The sequence below is a fragment of the Terrapene carolina genome, unplaced genomic scaffold (assembly GCF_002925995.2).
Source record: "Terrapene carolina triunguis isolate 2854851 unplaced genomic scaffold, T_m_triunguis-2.0 Scaffold96, whole genome shotgun sequence".
NCBI classification, from domain to species: domain Eukaryota; kingdom Metazoa; phylum Chordata; order Testudines; family Emydidae; genus Terrapene; species Terrapene triunguis.
This window is the reverse complement of record NW_020664447.1, coordinates 58,055,704-58,072,667: the sequence shown is the minus strand read 5'-3', so window position 1 is coordinate 58,072,667 and position 16,964 is coordinate 58,055,704. Positions and strand designations below refer to the sequence as shown.

At 46.2% G+C, this 16,964-nt stretch overlaps 1 protein-coding gene across 3 annotated transcripts in view; it reads right to left on the bottom strand.

The window, feature by feature from the left end:
• Nucleotides 1–16,964, bottom strand: part of MIPOL1 (mirror-image polydactyly 1) — a 292,979-nt gene that overhangs the window by 213,273 nt on the left and 62,742 nt on the right. For all 3 annotated transcript variants that reach the window (XM_024195976.3, XM_024195975.3, XM_024195977.3), the window contains one exon: nucleotides 53–281. In XM_024195976.3, the coding sequence (XP_024051744.2) occupies nucleotides 53–281 (229 nt within the window). The remainder of the gene's footprint in view (nucleotides 1–52; nucleotides 282–16,964) is intronic.

The window sequence follows — 16,964 nt, the reverse complement described above, 5'->3', positions numbered from 1 at the left end:
TAGTGAAATATTCTCAATCCAGGAAAAATATATAAAAGAAGCTTGTATTTACCTTGATTCTTCAGCAGTACAAGGGGCAATAATATGATCTAGACACACATTCTGGGTGCTAGTACTCTGAATGCTGAGTGAGGTGGCTGTTGGCAAATCTGACAGGTTCATTGCTTCAACATTGCCTTGGATGACCAATTCATTTTGTGGTTGTAGGCTTCTTGAAGAACTTGGATAAAGCTGAAATTTCGGACAAAAGTCTTCTCTTTGCTGTTCCAGATTACAGATTTCTATTTGAAGATAAAAATTAACAAAAAGTTCTCCTTGAACTACTTTTTAAATTGAAGGAAAGCGTACACTTAAAATAATTTATGAAGTTTTAAAACCCACTCACACTTTTGTTTGTAACAGAAGGAGGAAACATACCAATTTAGGCCCATTGCTCCCTCATCCTATTGATGAAAGGAGAGGAGTGTTAGCCAAAGCACTGACTCAGGAGATCAGTCCATATACAGGAGTTACTGATTTCTACTGGATATTTCACAGGCAAGTCAAAAATTTCTCCCCATTTCCTGATTTCTCTTCCCCCTCAATTACTTATTAACAGGATAGATCATTGGCCCTTACAGATGACCTGCAATAGCCAGGGTAAGCCTGTATTATAGCACATTATGAACCTGATTCTCATTTACACGAAGGCCTCTTGACTTCAGAGCTTACGTTAATTTTCCTCTTAGCTCCCAAAGCACCTGGCTCCACTCAGCTCTCCAGCTTCCACAGTAATATGATACTTTAGCATGTGCTGTGAGCGTTTTGCCACCACAATTTGTGGAAGTCTACTGGAATATGCAGTGCATGTTGGTGCGTCATTCACCCAGAGAGTTTAACAATATTTGCAAATCTTCAGAAGCAGGTATACTCTTAGCTATCTGTTTTATGTAGATTAAATAGAGACTACTAAGAGTTTTATTTCTAAAACTTCTTGAGGAGTGTTTTTTGTTTTGTGTCATTGTTGTTTATTATGATAGCTTTTATTCTATACATTCTTGGATCAGACTGATTATTTTCCCTCAAAACGGATAGAAGAAAAAACTGTCTATGCCCTGTTACTGTTCTATGAATAGCCTTAAAATACCCATTAAGCAAACCCAGGGTACTGTACTGCATATAAAATAGAGAAGCAGAGACTTTAATCCAAGAATACTCAAATGAAGTAATTCCCTAAAATCTGTTGAAATTGTGGGAATCTCTCTTTCCTGAGGGAGGAATAGCAATGACACACAATCACTTGCTGCAAACTCTGCCTCAGCACTGGGACTGAAGCTTGCTCCCTCAGGTCAGGCTATCGCAGTGCTATTATGGAACTTAAGCAGGACAGGCAGGACTCCTGAATCAGGTGTGAACTACTGCTCATTGTCCCATGCACCCCTGGTTTCTGACTGGCCATTCATTGAAACTGCTGCTGGATTTATGAGCTATTGGGGGAAAGTGGTTCAGCCTCTTGCTCCCTGCTACAGTACACAGCAAAGGAAGACCTCGCTGTAATGAACAAGGCAAAGCAGAGACACTGAGTACAGATCTTGCCCCCACTAGGGTGTGGGACATTCTGGGTATATTCAGTCACTATTAGCTAGAGAACTAAGGTAATGGGAGTTTTTATTGCCTTTAAACCCTTGTTGAGGGGTGGGGGGGGGCCTCCCTTTTGGTTGTGTAACCACTAAAGCGAGTTCTCCTTGAACTACCTTTAATTGCTTCCCTATCTACCAAAGTACACATTGAAGAATCTTGTCTGCAAATGCATTGTCTCCTCCACTTCTCCCACTTTAGATACCCTTTGTGTTGCATACAAAGTAATACAAACCACCCTCCTGCACATTGTAGGATGGGTGCTGCATTACTGAAATTGGTACTTGCTCTCAATAGTTTGGTTTAATCTCGGGAAATTTTTTTCTTTCTGTATCGTAGCAATAGTCTCTATAACTAGTATTTATTTGAAGCACCTCAGGCAGGGATGGGTTAGTGACTGCGAGGAACTCTCCAACCACCACACACCTACTATTTATTATTTGTATTACTTTTGGGCCTCGAAGCCCCAGTCATGGACCAGGGCCCCCTAGGATTAGGAACTGTACAAACACAGGACAAAAATATGGTTCCTGCCCTAAAGAGTTTATCATCCAAGTATATAACAAGCTATCAGCCTTTGTAGTTACACTGGGACAGATCAAAATTTCAAGAGATCTCAGCCCTCATACTCCAGGGCATAAGGAGATCAATAACAGGGGGTTTCCTTTTCCTATTTTTCAAATCTGCCCCCTTTAAACCTCACTAACGTATGTACTGATTTCTTGCAGGAGGGTGAGCTGAACTGTACTGTTTAGGGCACTAGTAGGGTGGTGCTCTCTGATTCCCAACCTAGGTGTGGTTAGGACTTGGAAATCTATGTCTCCTTTGAGTCACCAGCAAAGCCAGTCATCATTGCGATGGTTTCAAATTTGCATGGGACAGGGGCCAATCTCAGCACACACTGCCGGCAGCAAAGAGCTTTACAAAAGCAAGCAATTTTGCAGGGCATTTTTCAGCAGGATGTTTCAATTAGCTGGTCTTAGGGCCTGTAAGTGATCTGGCTTGGGGGATGCTATTTTGACCTGGTCCTTCCTTGCTGGTTTTATAAGACAGAGAGGAAAGGTGGCAGCCTCCCCCCTCAGAATTGGAAAGACTATCTTCCCAGGGGCATTAAGGTTGAAGTTGTTGCTTGTTCAATAAAGCTGCATCCTTACTTTGCCAAGGCACTACATCTGTGTCATTGTCCTCATTTGTGCATGTCTGGACCAGAGTGCTTTGAGGAAAACTTTGTAAATGCGGTCAGATTTACTGTATATAGTGACTTTTATCAATTTCAGATATATTTTATTCACCAAATAAACATGACCATTTGTCCTAGCTACAGAACCACCCTCAACTCCCTAACTGGGTTGATGCAAGATGATAACTTGGCTTATTGCTAAATTATGCAACAATATGGATCATTGCCCACCTTGGGTGTGTTGCTTCATGCCTCCTATGAACCCTAAAGTGTGCATTAATCAGCACTAGTGCACAGACACAATAGACACTGAAAGTATATGGATAATCAGGCTGCCTGAAAAGTGCCACGGATGGGACTCGCAGCATCTTTTCAGACATTCTGGAATATATTTTCATTGAAGTGGTACCACAACATGGATTTTGACTCTTCTTGCATGGGCCAACCAACCTTTTTTCTATATAAACTCCATATTAATATTTCACTGCAAAGGTGAAACTAAACAGCTGATCATCAATTTATCTTGAATGAATTGCTCATTCATGTTGAGGGAAGGGGAGGCAAATGTTAAGAAGGGATATAAAGACACTAGAATTGAAGCTGGCAGGTGTGTGGGGTGGAGAAAGCTAAAGGTGAATTGGTTTGTGTTGAGAATAAGATGGAGGGAAATTTAGCATGTTTAACTTGGGAGTGATGGAAACTGAAACAAGTAGTAAACATGTAACCAATAAAATATGAGCCTACCATATAAATGCATCCTTCCCCCTAGTCCTCCTCTGTCTTTGTCTTTTTAAACTGTACACTCTTTGAGGAAAGGACCACGACTTCCTCTGTGCATGGAAAACACCTAGAAGTTTTTGAGCACTGCCACAGTCTAAGTTACAGCAGTCATTACTATTTCTATCATCACTGAAATGTCAGAGATGTTGGGGCGGGGAAGCGGACTACTGGAGAATCCTGTAGCTACACAGACAGTAAAGAAAAGGGGAGATATACTGGTTTAAAACGGGTGATGCATAGCCCTCTGGGATTTCCCAACACTCCACTTGCTATATTCAGCTAATCAGCACTTAGTTTGTCAGGAAATATCTGGGGACCTACATATATGTAAAGGGAAAGGAAAGAACTGATCAGACAGTATGATAGGTAAGATAGGAGTTATCTGCAGAGGACAGAGATGGCCAAGAGGGATGGTACTTGAAAATAGACAAAGGAAGGAAGAGAGAAGACAGGGAGAAAGACAAAGAGCAATATACATTCTGGAAAATGAACTAAGCTTTTTGGAAAGCAGATTACTAAATTACAAGCTCATGGGCCCATGCTGTCATTGTTAAAGGGACATTCAGGTTGAAAATCACATTAAAAACCCCATACTTAAAAAAAAAAAACCAAATTTCCATACTTATGGTAGCAACAGCAAGCTTAGATCATTAAAAAAAGAACATTAACAAAATCTATATTAACTTTTCATTATTTATTCTGTTTACACCCTCTTCCCCCCCAGTTTGAACAACAAGAAGTCTAGTTTCACCCAGACCTGGCTTACACTTAATATGTAGGCCGACATAGATATGTAACTCAGCAATGTGAAAAATCCAAGCCTCCGAGCAATGTAGCTATGCCGACCTAGACCCTACTGTAGATGGAGCTAGACCGATGGAAGAATGCTTCCAGTGACCTAGCTACCGTCGCTCAGGAAAACCCCTTCCATGAGTGCAGGCTGCATCTATGCTATGGGGTTATGTCAGCAGAACTATAACACCATATAGTCCCTATAGTAAAGAAATACCCCCAATCTGTTTCTAGTTTGCATACACTAGCACAAAGCTACCATGTTTGGGTTACAAACATTGAGCAAATGTTCATTTAAATAGAAATATAAAATCTATTCCCACCGGAATTAAAAAAAAAAAAGAAAGAAACCTTTATAATGGTATTACAAATACTTATTCCACCACCACTGACCACAATACACATATCTGATCAAATTTAAAAGTCCAGATATTTATGTCAAAGCAAAGACCACCAATCTATCCAATGTCAAGGTGCTAATATCAGGCAACAAACCATCACCTAAAAGCTTCACTGCAATCCTTCCCTCTCATTTTTGCGGCAGTGATTGATCTTGTTACTTTTATTACTGATTTGTCAAAAGAGTCCAAACCAAGTTTAACTTTCGTGGAATGGGGGGGAAAAATTCTAAAAATTTCCCATGACCTGCAACAATTCAGATGTTCCTGCTTCAGAAATTCCACCAGCGGTGTACATTTGGGTTAAAACAAGATGTTTGTTCTGACAAAACAATTGCCATCATCATCTTCAAGCAATATCTAACCATTTCAGCTGAAAATAGACTAAAATGTTTGTGACGTGCCATTCCATATTCTTTATGAAAATACGGTTATGATATGAATATGACATAACTTTATGCAAGATGACTCATGTGAGATATCATTGGAACGGTTATGATTTACTGAATGTGATTATCCAATTTGTATGCTTGTATCATTTCTGTATCTGAAGTTAGGAATATTGAATATGTATCTGTATTTCAACTATGCTACTTTGGATGACGCCTACTGCTAAGAACTTCAGGTACAACAATGAAAAAGCCTGACAGTGTTGCTGGCCCGTCAGCAAGAGACAATGGACTGTAAAAGAGCTTAGTCTTCCTGTGAACATGTGAAGAACGTGTGAAGAATGGCTACAGGGGCCCTACAGAGGCATGTGACCATGTCACCTGATACTGGAACCCATCTTGAATTCTGTACTTTTCCACGAGAAGCTAGGGGGGTCAAACTAGGAAACTCCTGCCTTATGCAAATCCTAGTTAAGGGTGGGGAGTGAGGTAATCCAGGTCATCAATTCTCCCCTGCTACTCCACCCAAGATGACTGCTGGAAACAACTAAGACTGAACTGGGAGAAAGAACTGGACCCAGGCTGGAAAGGCGTCTGGCCTGTTAAGAAGATTATTAGAACCATATTTAGGGGGAGAACTTACATGTAACCAGTTTCTTTAGTGTATTAAGCTTAGTTTGCATGCTCTGTTTTATTTTCTTAGTAATCTGCCTTGTTCTGTCTGCTACCTCCTTAAACTACCTAAAATACACCTGTTATAGTTAATACATTTATTTCTGGTTCATATAACATAATATATAATATAACCCAGATTTCTAATGCGGGGGGTGGGGTGGGGTGGGGTTTGTGCATACCCTTCTCCACGTTGATTGAGGGGGTGAATTTCATAATATATCTTTGAGTCTGTACTCCAAGGGAGGTGGACATCTGAGTGCTGGAGCAAGTCACTTAAGCTGAGTCTTCCCAGAGCTGATCTGCAGCTGGGTGTGGCCCTGCCTGTGTGTGTGTTAGAGGAGGTTTTAAGGGCCTGGCTCAGCAAAACAAGTTAAAGGGGGCCCATGCCAGTAGAACAGGTAGACTCAGTGGTATCTCAGGACATCAGGTGGCTTCCCATGGGGTCCAACTCGTCACAGTGTTATCTTAAATTCAGAACATCTAATGCAATTTGACTGCACGTTATTGCACTTCTACTATACAATATATTAAGTCTTATGGAAAAGACAACACTTCAGTTTGAATCTTGTAACTAACCCATTTTTAACTGATGCAAAAGAAATCAGTACCATGGCTGGTTAACTTAAGGATCAGAAAAAAATGAATCAGCATTTTTTGTCATGGCCAACATATACACATATTACCTCTGAAACTTCTGCCAAACAGAATGTCTGCAAGAGAAAAAATGGTTACCTACCTTTCGTAACTGTTGTTCTTCGAGATGTGTTGTTCACATCCATTCCACATTAGGCGTGCGCGCGTCGCGTGCACGGACATCGGAAACTTTTTCCCTTAGCAGCTCCCGTCAGGTCAGTAGGGGAGCCCACCAGAGTGGAGCCTCCACGCCGGTGCATATATACCCCTGCCGACCTGACCCCCCTTCAGTTCCTTCTTGCTGGAGACTCCGACAGAGGGGAAGGAGGGTGGGAAGTGTAATGGACGTGAACAACACATCTTGAAGAACAACAGTTATGAAAGGTAGGTAACCATTTTTTCTTCTTTGAGTGCTTGTTCATGTCCATTCCAAATTAGGGGACTCACAAGCTTACCATAGGAGGAGGGTAGGAATCATGGAGCAATTGATTGAAGAACAGCCCTGCCAACCACCACATCATCTCTGGCTTGCTGGTTGACTGCGTAGTGGGCTGTGAAAGTGTGCACTGATGACCAGGTGGCTGCTTTACGGATCTCCTGGATCGGGACGTGCGCCAGGAAAGCTGTTGAGGACACCTGTGCCCTCGTCGAATGAGCCATGATTGCCGGAGCTGGAACCTTGGCAAGCTCGTAGCAAGCACAGATGCAGTCCGCAATCCACGATGAAATGCGTTGCGCCGAGACCGGAAGCCCTTTCATTCTACCAGCTATGGCGACAAACAACTGCGTTGACTTGCAGAAAGATTTAGTTCGCTCCAAATAGAATGCCAGGGCCCTTCGGACATCCAGAGTGTGCAGGCTACGGTGACTCAGGTCCGTGTGTGGTTTAGGAAAGATCACTGGTAAACAAATGTCCTGGCCCATATGGAATTGCGAAACTACCCTAGGGAGGAATTTTGGGTGTGGCCTGAGTTGCACTTTGTCCCTATAGAAAACTGTATAAGGAGGCTCCGAGGTTAGGGCTCGTAACTCGGACACCCCCCTAGTCGATGTAATGGCCACCAGGAATGCCACTTTCCAGGAGAGGTGCAGGAGAGGGCAAGAGGCCAGGGGCTCAAACGGGGGCCCCATAAGCTTGGAAAGGACCAGATTAAGGTTCCGGGGGGGACCGGTGGGCGCGAGTAGGGGAACACTCTCTCCAGTCCCTTAAGGAACTGCACCACCATGGGGTTAGAGAACACAGAGCATCCGGATTCCCCCGGGCAGAATGCTGAAATGGTAACTAGATGCACCCTGATTGAGGAAGGAGAGAGACCCTGCTGCCAGAGGTGCAGGAGGTATTCTAGGACAACTGGAATAGTGGCCTGGAGTGGCTGTATCTGCTTAGGCTCACACCAGCAGGAAAATCTTTTCCACTCAGCTAGGTAGGCCGCCCTGGTGGAAGGTTTCCTACTGCTAAGGAGAATTTGTCGTACCGGAAGAGAGCACTGGCTCTCCATAGCGTTTAGCCAGAGAGCTTCCCCGCCATGAGGTGCAGAGACTGCAGATCCGGGTGGAGCAGGCACCCTCTGTCCTGTGTGATGAGGTCCTGGTGTAGGGACAGGGCAATCGGAGTGGAAACTGACAGCTCTAGCAGGATTGTAAACCAGTGCTGCTGGGGCCAGGCTGAGGCGATCAAAATTATCATCGCCTGGTTCCTGTGAACTCTGAGGAGGACTCTGTGGATGAGTGGGAGCGGAGGGAAGGTGTACTTCAGACTCCTGCTCCAAGGGATCACGAAAGCGTCTGCGACTGAGTCCGGACTGTGGTTCTGGAACGAGCAAAACCGCGGACATTGGCTGTTGTCCTTGAGGCAAAGAGGTCCATTTGGGGAAACCCCCACTTGTGCATTCGGTATTCATAGATTCATAGATTCTAGGACTGGAAGGGACCTCGAGAGGTCATCAAGTCCAGTCCCTTGCCCGCATGGCAGGACCAAATACTGTCTAGACCATCCCTGATAGACATTTATCTAACCTACTCTTAAATATCTCCAGAGATGGAGATTCCACAACCTCCCTAGGCAATTTATTCCAGTGTTTAACCACCCTGACAGTTAGGAACTTTTTCCTAATGTCCAACCTAGACCTCCCTTGCTGCAGTTTAAGCCCATTGCTTCTTGTTCTATCCTTAGAGGCTAAGGTGAACAAGTTTTCTCCCTCCTCCTTATGACACCCTTTTAGATACCTGAAAACTGCTATCATGTCCCCTTTCAGTCTTCTCTTTTCCAAACTAAACAAACCCAATTCTTTCAGCCTTCCTTCATAGGTCATGTTCTCAAGACCTTTAATCATTCTTGATGCTCTTCTCTGGACCCTCTCCAATTTCTCCACATCTTTCTTGAAATGCGGTGCCCAGAACTGGACACAATACTCCAGCTGAGGCCTAGCCAGCGCAGAGTAGAGCGGAAGAATGACTTCTCGTGTCTTGCTCACAACACACCTGTTAATACATCCCAGCATCATGTTTGCTTTTTTTGCAACAGCATCACACTGTTGACTCATATTTAGCTTGTGGTCCACTATAACCCCTAGATCCCTTTCTGCCGTACTCCTTCCTAGACAGTCTCTTCCCATTCTGTATGTGTGAAACTGATTTTTCCTTCCTAAGTGGAGCACTTTGCACTGTTGTTATGACCTGCTGAGGCTGTCCGCTAGTTTGTTCTGTTCTCCCGGGAGATATGACGCTACGAGATGGATGGAGCGGGCTATACATGAACTTTCAGTGACTAGCTCTGACAGCCCAGCACATAAGAGGTTAATGGGGGGAGGGGTAGCTCAGTGGTTTGTGCATTGGCCTGCTAAACCCAGGGTTGTGAGTTCAATCCTCGAGGGGGCCATTTAGGGATCTGGGGCAAAAATCTGTCTGGGGATTGGTCCTGCTTTGAGCAGCGGGTTGGACTAGATGACCTCCTGAGATCCCTTCCAACCCTGACATTCTATGATTCTGTGGTGAAAAGTCCCACAGAAGAAGGGCCTCTCAGCAGAGAGGAGAGGAGCAGGCTCTGCCCTGCTTGTTTATATAAAACATGGTGGTAGTGTTGTCTGTCAGAACTGTCACGCTGTGACCTTCCAGAGTAGCGTGAAAGGTTTGGCAGGCTAGATGAACCGCCCTGAGCTCCTTCACATTGATGTGGAGCGACATCTCGGACTCGGACCACAAGCCCTGCGTCCTTAGGTCCCCTAAGTGAGCTCCCCAGCCAAGGTCTGACGCATCTGTCACCAACGTCAGAGCAGGCTGCAGTGCGGCGAAGGGGATACCCTAGCATACTACCGGCCGATTGAGCCACCAGCGCAGGGAGTCCAACACCTGGGCCGGAACCGTCACAACAAGGTCTCTGCCCAGGCGATACGATTGGGCAAGCCACGCATGTAAAGTCCTGAGCCGCAGTCGAGCGTATTTGACTACGTGGGTGCACACTGCCATGTGCCCTAGGAGCTGGAGGCAGCATCTGGCCATGGTAGTGAGGAATCTTAGCATCGAGTCTATGACCCGCTGGATGGCCAGGAACCTGGATTCTGCAAGGCTCGCTCGGGCCTGCACCGAGTCCAACACTGCCCCGATAAACTCCAGCTTTTGGGTTGGTATCAGGGAAGACTTGGGCACATTGACGAGAAGACTCAGCTTGCGGAATGCATCTAGGGCCACCATCACATGGGAGCAGACCTCCTCTTTGGACCAACCCATGAGAGGAGCCAATCGTCTAGGTACGGGATGGGTATATCTGTATTTTCCTCTTTCACAGGAAGGCTGCCACTACTGACATGCACTTTGTGAAGATGTGGGGGGCTGCCACCAGGCCGAACAGGAGGACTGTGAACTGGTAATGGTGCTGGTTTATGGTGAATCGTAGGAACCGCCGGTGAGTGGGGTGAATAGCGATGTGAAAGTAGGCATCTTTCATATCGAGGGCAGCATACCAATCCCCCGGATCCAGGAACGGGATAATAGTGCCTAGGGAGACCATACAGAAGCGGACCTTGACTAAGAACTTGTTGAGCCTGCGAAGGTCTAAAATGGGCCGAAGGCCCCCCTTTGCCTTTGGGATGAGAAAGTAGAGGGAGTAAAACCCCTTTCCCCTTAGTTCCCAAGGGACTTCCTCCACTGCCCCCACCTCTAGGAACAACTGTACCTCCTGCATAAGGAGTTGCTCGTGAGAAGGGTCCCTGAAGAGGGAGGGGGAAGAGGGGTGGGAAGGAGGAGAACTGCAGCATGTAACCCATTTGTAACGTGCGTAAGACCCAACGGTCCGACATTATATGGGACCACGCCTGGTAGAAGTGGGACAAGCGGTCCGAGAAACATGGGAAAGGATCTGGGAGCTGGGTTGGTACGCTGTCCTCGACCGCACCTTCAAAACCCCTGCTTGCTGCCAGGCTGGGGCTTGCCTTGGCCCTGGCCTTGACTAGGCATGTTATTCCACCTGCGCCTGTTGTCTCTGCCCCTCCTGTGGTAAGGCTCCTGCCTAGGGTGGGGCTGGTACTGCCGTTGTTGCGACAGTTGGGGCCTGAATGGCTTCCTCTGAGTTGCCTGGGTGTGCATGCCTAACGACTTGAGGGTTGCCCGAGAGTCTTTAAGGCTATGCAGCCTGGCATCCATCTGGTCAGAAAAGAGGCCAGACCCTTCGAAGGGGAGGTCCTGGATGGTGTTCTGGACCTCCGGCGGAAGGCCCGAAGCCTGAAGCCACGCCGAACGCCTCATCACCACACCTGAGGCGATTGTTCTGGCTGCTGCGTCTGCCGAGTCCAGAGAGGCTTGTAAGGAGGTCTTGGCGACTGCTTTTCCCTCTTCTACGAGGGCCGTGAACTCAGGCTGAGAGCCCTGGGGCAATGTGTCTTTAAATTTGGAAACTGCTGCCCAGGAATTAAAATTGTGCCTGTTTAGGATCGCCTGCTGGTTCACAATCCATAATTGGAGGCCCCCAGAGGAGCAGACCTTCCTGACTAAGAGGTCCAAACATTTAGCCTCCTTGGCCTTGGGGGCCGGGGCTTACTGGCCATGACGCTCCCGTTCGTTCACGGCTGAGATGACCAGGATGATAAAAAGGAAGTTGTATGCCTTGGAAGGGGCGAAGTACTTCCTCTCCACCCCCTTTGCCTTCGGTGCGCTGGAAGCTGGGGTTTGCCAGACCGTCTTGTAGTTAGACTGGATGGTCTTTATGAGCGGGAGCACAATTCTGGAGGGACATTCAGGGCTTAGTATGTCCACCATAGGATCCTCCTGCTCCACCGTTTCTCCGCCGGTAGGCCCAAATTTTGTGCGACCCTGTGGAGCAGCTCCTGAACTGCCCTGTGGTCGATCAGGGGAGGCCCCGACACTGCCATGCCCGCCACAGCCTCGTCTGGGGATGATGAGGTGGTGAGGGCCTGCTGAGCCTCTTCTGTTTGTTCTTCCTGCCCGTCATCATATGTCGGGGGTATATCCGAGCCCTGCCTGGTAGATTGTCCCCGGGACGGCCCTGGGCTTGGTGCCGCTTCCGCTCGCCGGTGTTCTGGAGAAGCGTCTGGCGGCCTGGATACCCTAGTCTCCTTGGGCACGGAGGGGTGTCTGCGTGGGGACCGGGACTGGTGCACCAAATAGCCGGACCTCGAAGCTCTTGAGGAGGTCCCCTGCTGCTGATAGGGCCAGGGTGTCTAAAAGGGCCATTGTCTCGGCGGTCCCCATTGGGGATGCCACGCGGTCTGGGGCTCCCTGCTAGCTGGTGCTCTGTGGGCGTAGCTGGAGTAGCCTGAGTTGACCTCAGATTCCGAGGAGGCCGATCTCGAAGGCCAAGGCGGTGCCGTGGCACGGTGCTGTCAGGGGGCTGGAGAGCGGCTTCTCCCTGACCGGGACCGGGATCGGTACCGATGCTCTCGGAACCGGGATCGCTGCCTTCTACCCGGGGCTGGGGATTGCGGCCTTATGTCCCCTTGGTGCCGGCTTAGTGGTGGTGCCGCGGAGCAGTGCACCGGGGAAGCCGGTGCCGTGCGCTGGCTCGGATCCAGTGCCATCGAGTCCCGCTGAGTCAAAGGTAGCTGGGAGTCCACAGAGGCTGAGCTCGACCGGGACCGGTGCCAGGAGTGGTGCCGGGGAGGTGACCTCGAGCGGCGCACCGTTGCCAGCTTGCCTCTGGACGGCACCCTTGGCGATGGTGCCGGAGGCTGCTCCTTGCCAGGGCGGGGGCTTGCCGCCGACAGCTCGATGAAGTCTTTTGCCACTTCAAAGGTGTCTGGCGGAGGGCTGTTCTAGGATGTCCTCCAGCCCTTCTTCTGTGCTCGACCCACTTAGCCCGGGCGGCTTGACGGCTCTGCGGCGCCGGAGCCACCGGTGCATGTCCTGGGGCCGCACTGCCCTTTTGAGTGCTCTGTCCCTTGGGAGGCGCCGCCTTCTTATGTTGGGAGTGCCCTCTATCACCTTTCAGCTGCCCCTTCGACCGTACTGGAGAGGTCGAGCGCTGCCTGGGCTTGTCCTGTTGTTTCGGTGCCCCACTGGTACCAGATCATGGATTGATGCCGGGGCACTCTGCACCAAGGATGCCGGCACCGAAACCGGCTGGTCCGAGGCCGCAGGTTGTAGCGCGGCCTCCATGAGCAACTGCTTGAGGCAAAAGTCTCTCTCTTTCTTAGTTTTTGGCTTAAAGGCCTTACAGATCTTGCAGCACCCAGTCTGGTGCGCTTCCCCCAAACAACGGAGATACGAGTCATGGGGATCACTGATCGGCATAGGCTTGTGGCAAGTGGCACAAGCCGTAAACCCTTGGGCCTGCGGCATGTCCTGCAGCCCAGGGCTGGTGCTGGAAACAACTTCCAGACACCTAAAACAAAGGAAACTTAACTATCTACTATTAAGAAGTGCTAACTACTCATATATGTTACAACTGTGCTAAGGGATCACTCGCAAGCGAGAGAAGAGTTCTCCCAACATCGCCACGGACGGTAAGAAGGAACTGAAGGGGGGTCGGGTTGGTAGGGGTATATATATCCTGAAAAGGAGGGCAAAGCCCATATAAAAGGGTTTTACTTGAATAAACATGCAGTGAAACAAAATGACACTGAGGGAAGGAATCTACTCATGTTGCTTAGTGTAGGTGGGGAGGGGCGGGATTGTTTGGGCTGTATGCAAGGATCTACATATGCCTGCTTTCTCCTCCCTCATTCCCATTAGGGTCATCACAAATGCAGCATGTATGAGGTTGCAAAGTACCTTGGCAAAGAGCTTCTACTACTTTTTGACCTCCTCTACTCAGTTGACATGCATATTTCTCACTGATGTTGTCCTTTACGTGTCTGCAAACCAGAAGTCTTCAAGATTTAGCCCAAATAAATTAGTGAGAAGATGGAGAAGGACTTGGGAAATTCAGTGCAAGTAGATAATGGAAGTAATTCCAACTTCTGTTTGGCAAAATTGTAACAGCTGGCTCAAGCATTTAATACAGAATATTGCTACAGGATCAACAGCTCCCATTTTCAAAATAAAAGCCTCAGGTTACCTTAGCCTGGGAGTTTTAACATAGACTGACCTAAGTTGATCGTTTTATTGACTTAATAGTCATAGTATTGAGTGTCTAAACTTGGCATTTGTCTAGGAGCATCAGGCTATTATCTTGCAACTGTCCTTCATTGACACTCTCATTTAATTAGGCCCTATTACGTATTTTCCTTGTGTCAGGACTATCTGAATGGATCTTAATATGCTTTTTACTAGGACTCCATATGAGGCCTAATAGCATCACCTGTGCAGAATTCAGAGCAGCTCCATGGGGAGGCTGGGATCTGCATCCACAGAAGTTTAGGGACATCCGGGGGCTCAGATCACACTCAATGTAACACTTAATTGAATCCCTTCCCCTTTCTGTAACTCCACCTAGCCTGACTTCCACAAATGACAGCCAGGCCCTTGAGAATTACATCAGGGAAAGTGCAGCGCAGGTGCAGTATATCCCAATTCCCTCATCTGTCCCTAATTGTCAGCCTAGTAAAGACTGAACAGGCCACAAGGCCTGAAGACAGTCACCTGATTCACAACAGTTGCAAGACACGGAGAAGAGAGCCCCATTAGGCTGAAGACCCTAAAATCTCTGGCAATTAACTGGGACAGGCGAGGGTCTCTTAAGGAATTCCTCCAAACACAATGCAAGGCAGATTTAGTGTGGTGTTTGTTTTCTTTTGAAAAACACACACGTTTAAGAAGCTGTACGTTGATGGCCTGTCATCTCTGCCCATGGAGGACTCAGGGCCACACCTAGGGTCTTTATTCAAGCATAGTTTTATTCTCCAAAAATACAACTTAGGCAAAACCTTCAACGCAGATACAAGATTTTTCCTCTTTATCTCTCTTAGTCCATCTCGCTTCAGAGTCGACCATAATCTCCCTCTTGTTGCTACTCATTCCTCCTCCAAGCCATCTGTTTAGGAGTTGCCCTTCTCCAGGGTCTGCCAGAGGAGCCAGCTCACCTCACTAACTGAGCTCTATCTCACTCTTTGTAGATTCCTCATTCCTCTGACTCCTTCCCAGCTGGGTCACTAATTGAACAGGGTCATTTGATCCTTAGCCCATCAGGATCAGCTGGGCGGATCACAAGTGAGGCTGGCCCTGACTCCCCTGAAAGGGCGAGTCACTCTGTGACAGGGACCCATTAATAATAATGCCACCTAGCTCTTAGCACTTTTCATCAGTAGAAATCAAAGCCCTTGCATTAAAGAAGGTCAGTCTCATCCCCATTTCCAGATGTGTTAACTGGGTCACAAAGACATGAAGTGAGACTTGCCCCTGTCACCCACACGCCCGTGGCAAAAATGGGCATAGAACCCAGGTCTTTTGAATTCCACTCCAGTGCTCTATCCACTACCTCATTACTGGCCCTTCTCCTTGCCCCCTTCTAATCTGGTGCCATATAGAGATTACTCCCGCCCTAAGTTTCTCTTTTCTTTTTCATTGGCTTCATTAGGACCCTAAGAGAAACAACAAAATGGAGTCAAAGAATAATGATTTTTTTTAAACAGTGAATGTGGAATAATGTTTCCCGATCAAGGAATAAAGAGGAAATTCAAATAATTATAGTGGTATTCTTCCAAAACTCAGGATGGCCATAACTTTCATTAACATGTCAGATCACAATATGATCTCTCACAAAAAACCCTAGAGACACATTTACAAACTTTTTTATAATTTTTAATGGTTTGTGTAAAAATAATTGTCCTCTTAATTAAAATGAAATAGTAATTCTCAAACGTATAACTTTTCAACTACGAAAACTGCTTTGACAGACAGTTGCATTAGTACAGCACTGCAGTTTAAGGGCTGGGGCTTTTCTGGTTTTGGTTTGCATTTTCAAAGAGTCCAAAATGGTGATGAAATGGACAGAAATTCTTGTTAATGGAAATAAAGCAAGAAAGTTTTTTGCTAATAGTTCACAGAGCAAAACTTGTATAAGTTTTATTCCGAAATGTCACTTATTTCACATGATTAAAAAAACTTTAAAAATTACTTTTGAAAAAGTCAGATGTCCTTTGTCTGCTAGAATATAGACAAAACTCAAAGTTTAATGGTTCATTTCTTTAAATCTTGATGGAATCTAAAGAGAACACTGAATTCCTTCTCTGTAAGCAATTTAAAGAAGGACATCTGTGTTACTTTGAATGCTTCTTTATTTCACCTGTACTTGTTTGGAAGCCAGGCAACATCCTTTAGAAAGAAAGAAATTGAGAGAGCTTAAGAGTTGGAGTTATTCTGGCAGAATGGCAATTTTTACAGTTCTCGAAGGACACTGGTTATTTTAGCTATTATATTCTCTCTCTCTCTCATTATTAGCCTTTTACTATCTTTCTTTGCGTCCAAAATGCTAAAATAAATGTGAAGACTTAAATATTTACAAGATTGAGCATTTATTTTAAAGATGTATCAAAATTACACTATCATTATTTGGTATTCACTGCAGGTAATCATGATGCAATTATTAATGGGTAAATATGACATACTTCCTTTGGCATTCCATTCTCATTTTGCAATTAACATTTTTTAAAAAAAATACTAACATTTGAGAAGAAACACGATTTTTGTTGGATTGGTTTCTTTCTTACTCTAAAAGCATTTTTAGATTCTGAACACATCAAAATAGCAGAATCTCTAGTCAGACACTAAGTGGGATTCACTGAAACACAATGTTAGTTCTAATGGATGGATGATTGTGTTTGGTCTTTTGAAACTTTGAAGTATAGGTAAGTCTTGATCACACAAATTAATAAATCCTAAAGCTGGAGTTAACAATAACCATTACACCCAAATTCTGCAGCTTAGCCCAGCCAATTTTTCAAAAGGTCAGGTTGTGAACTGGAGAAGATCAGGGAGGTCCACCGCATAGCTTTGTTGCCAGGCATCTCTCGTCTGGATTGTTGCAGGCATTTATTAGTATTCGTCAGCAGACTCAACAAAGCAAACAAGAAATTCAAGCACGAATAATAAAATGAAATGCTGCTATATAAC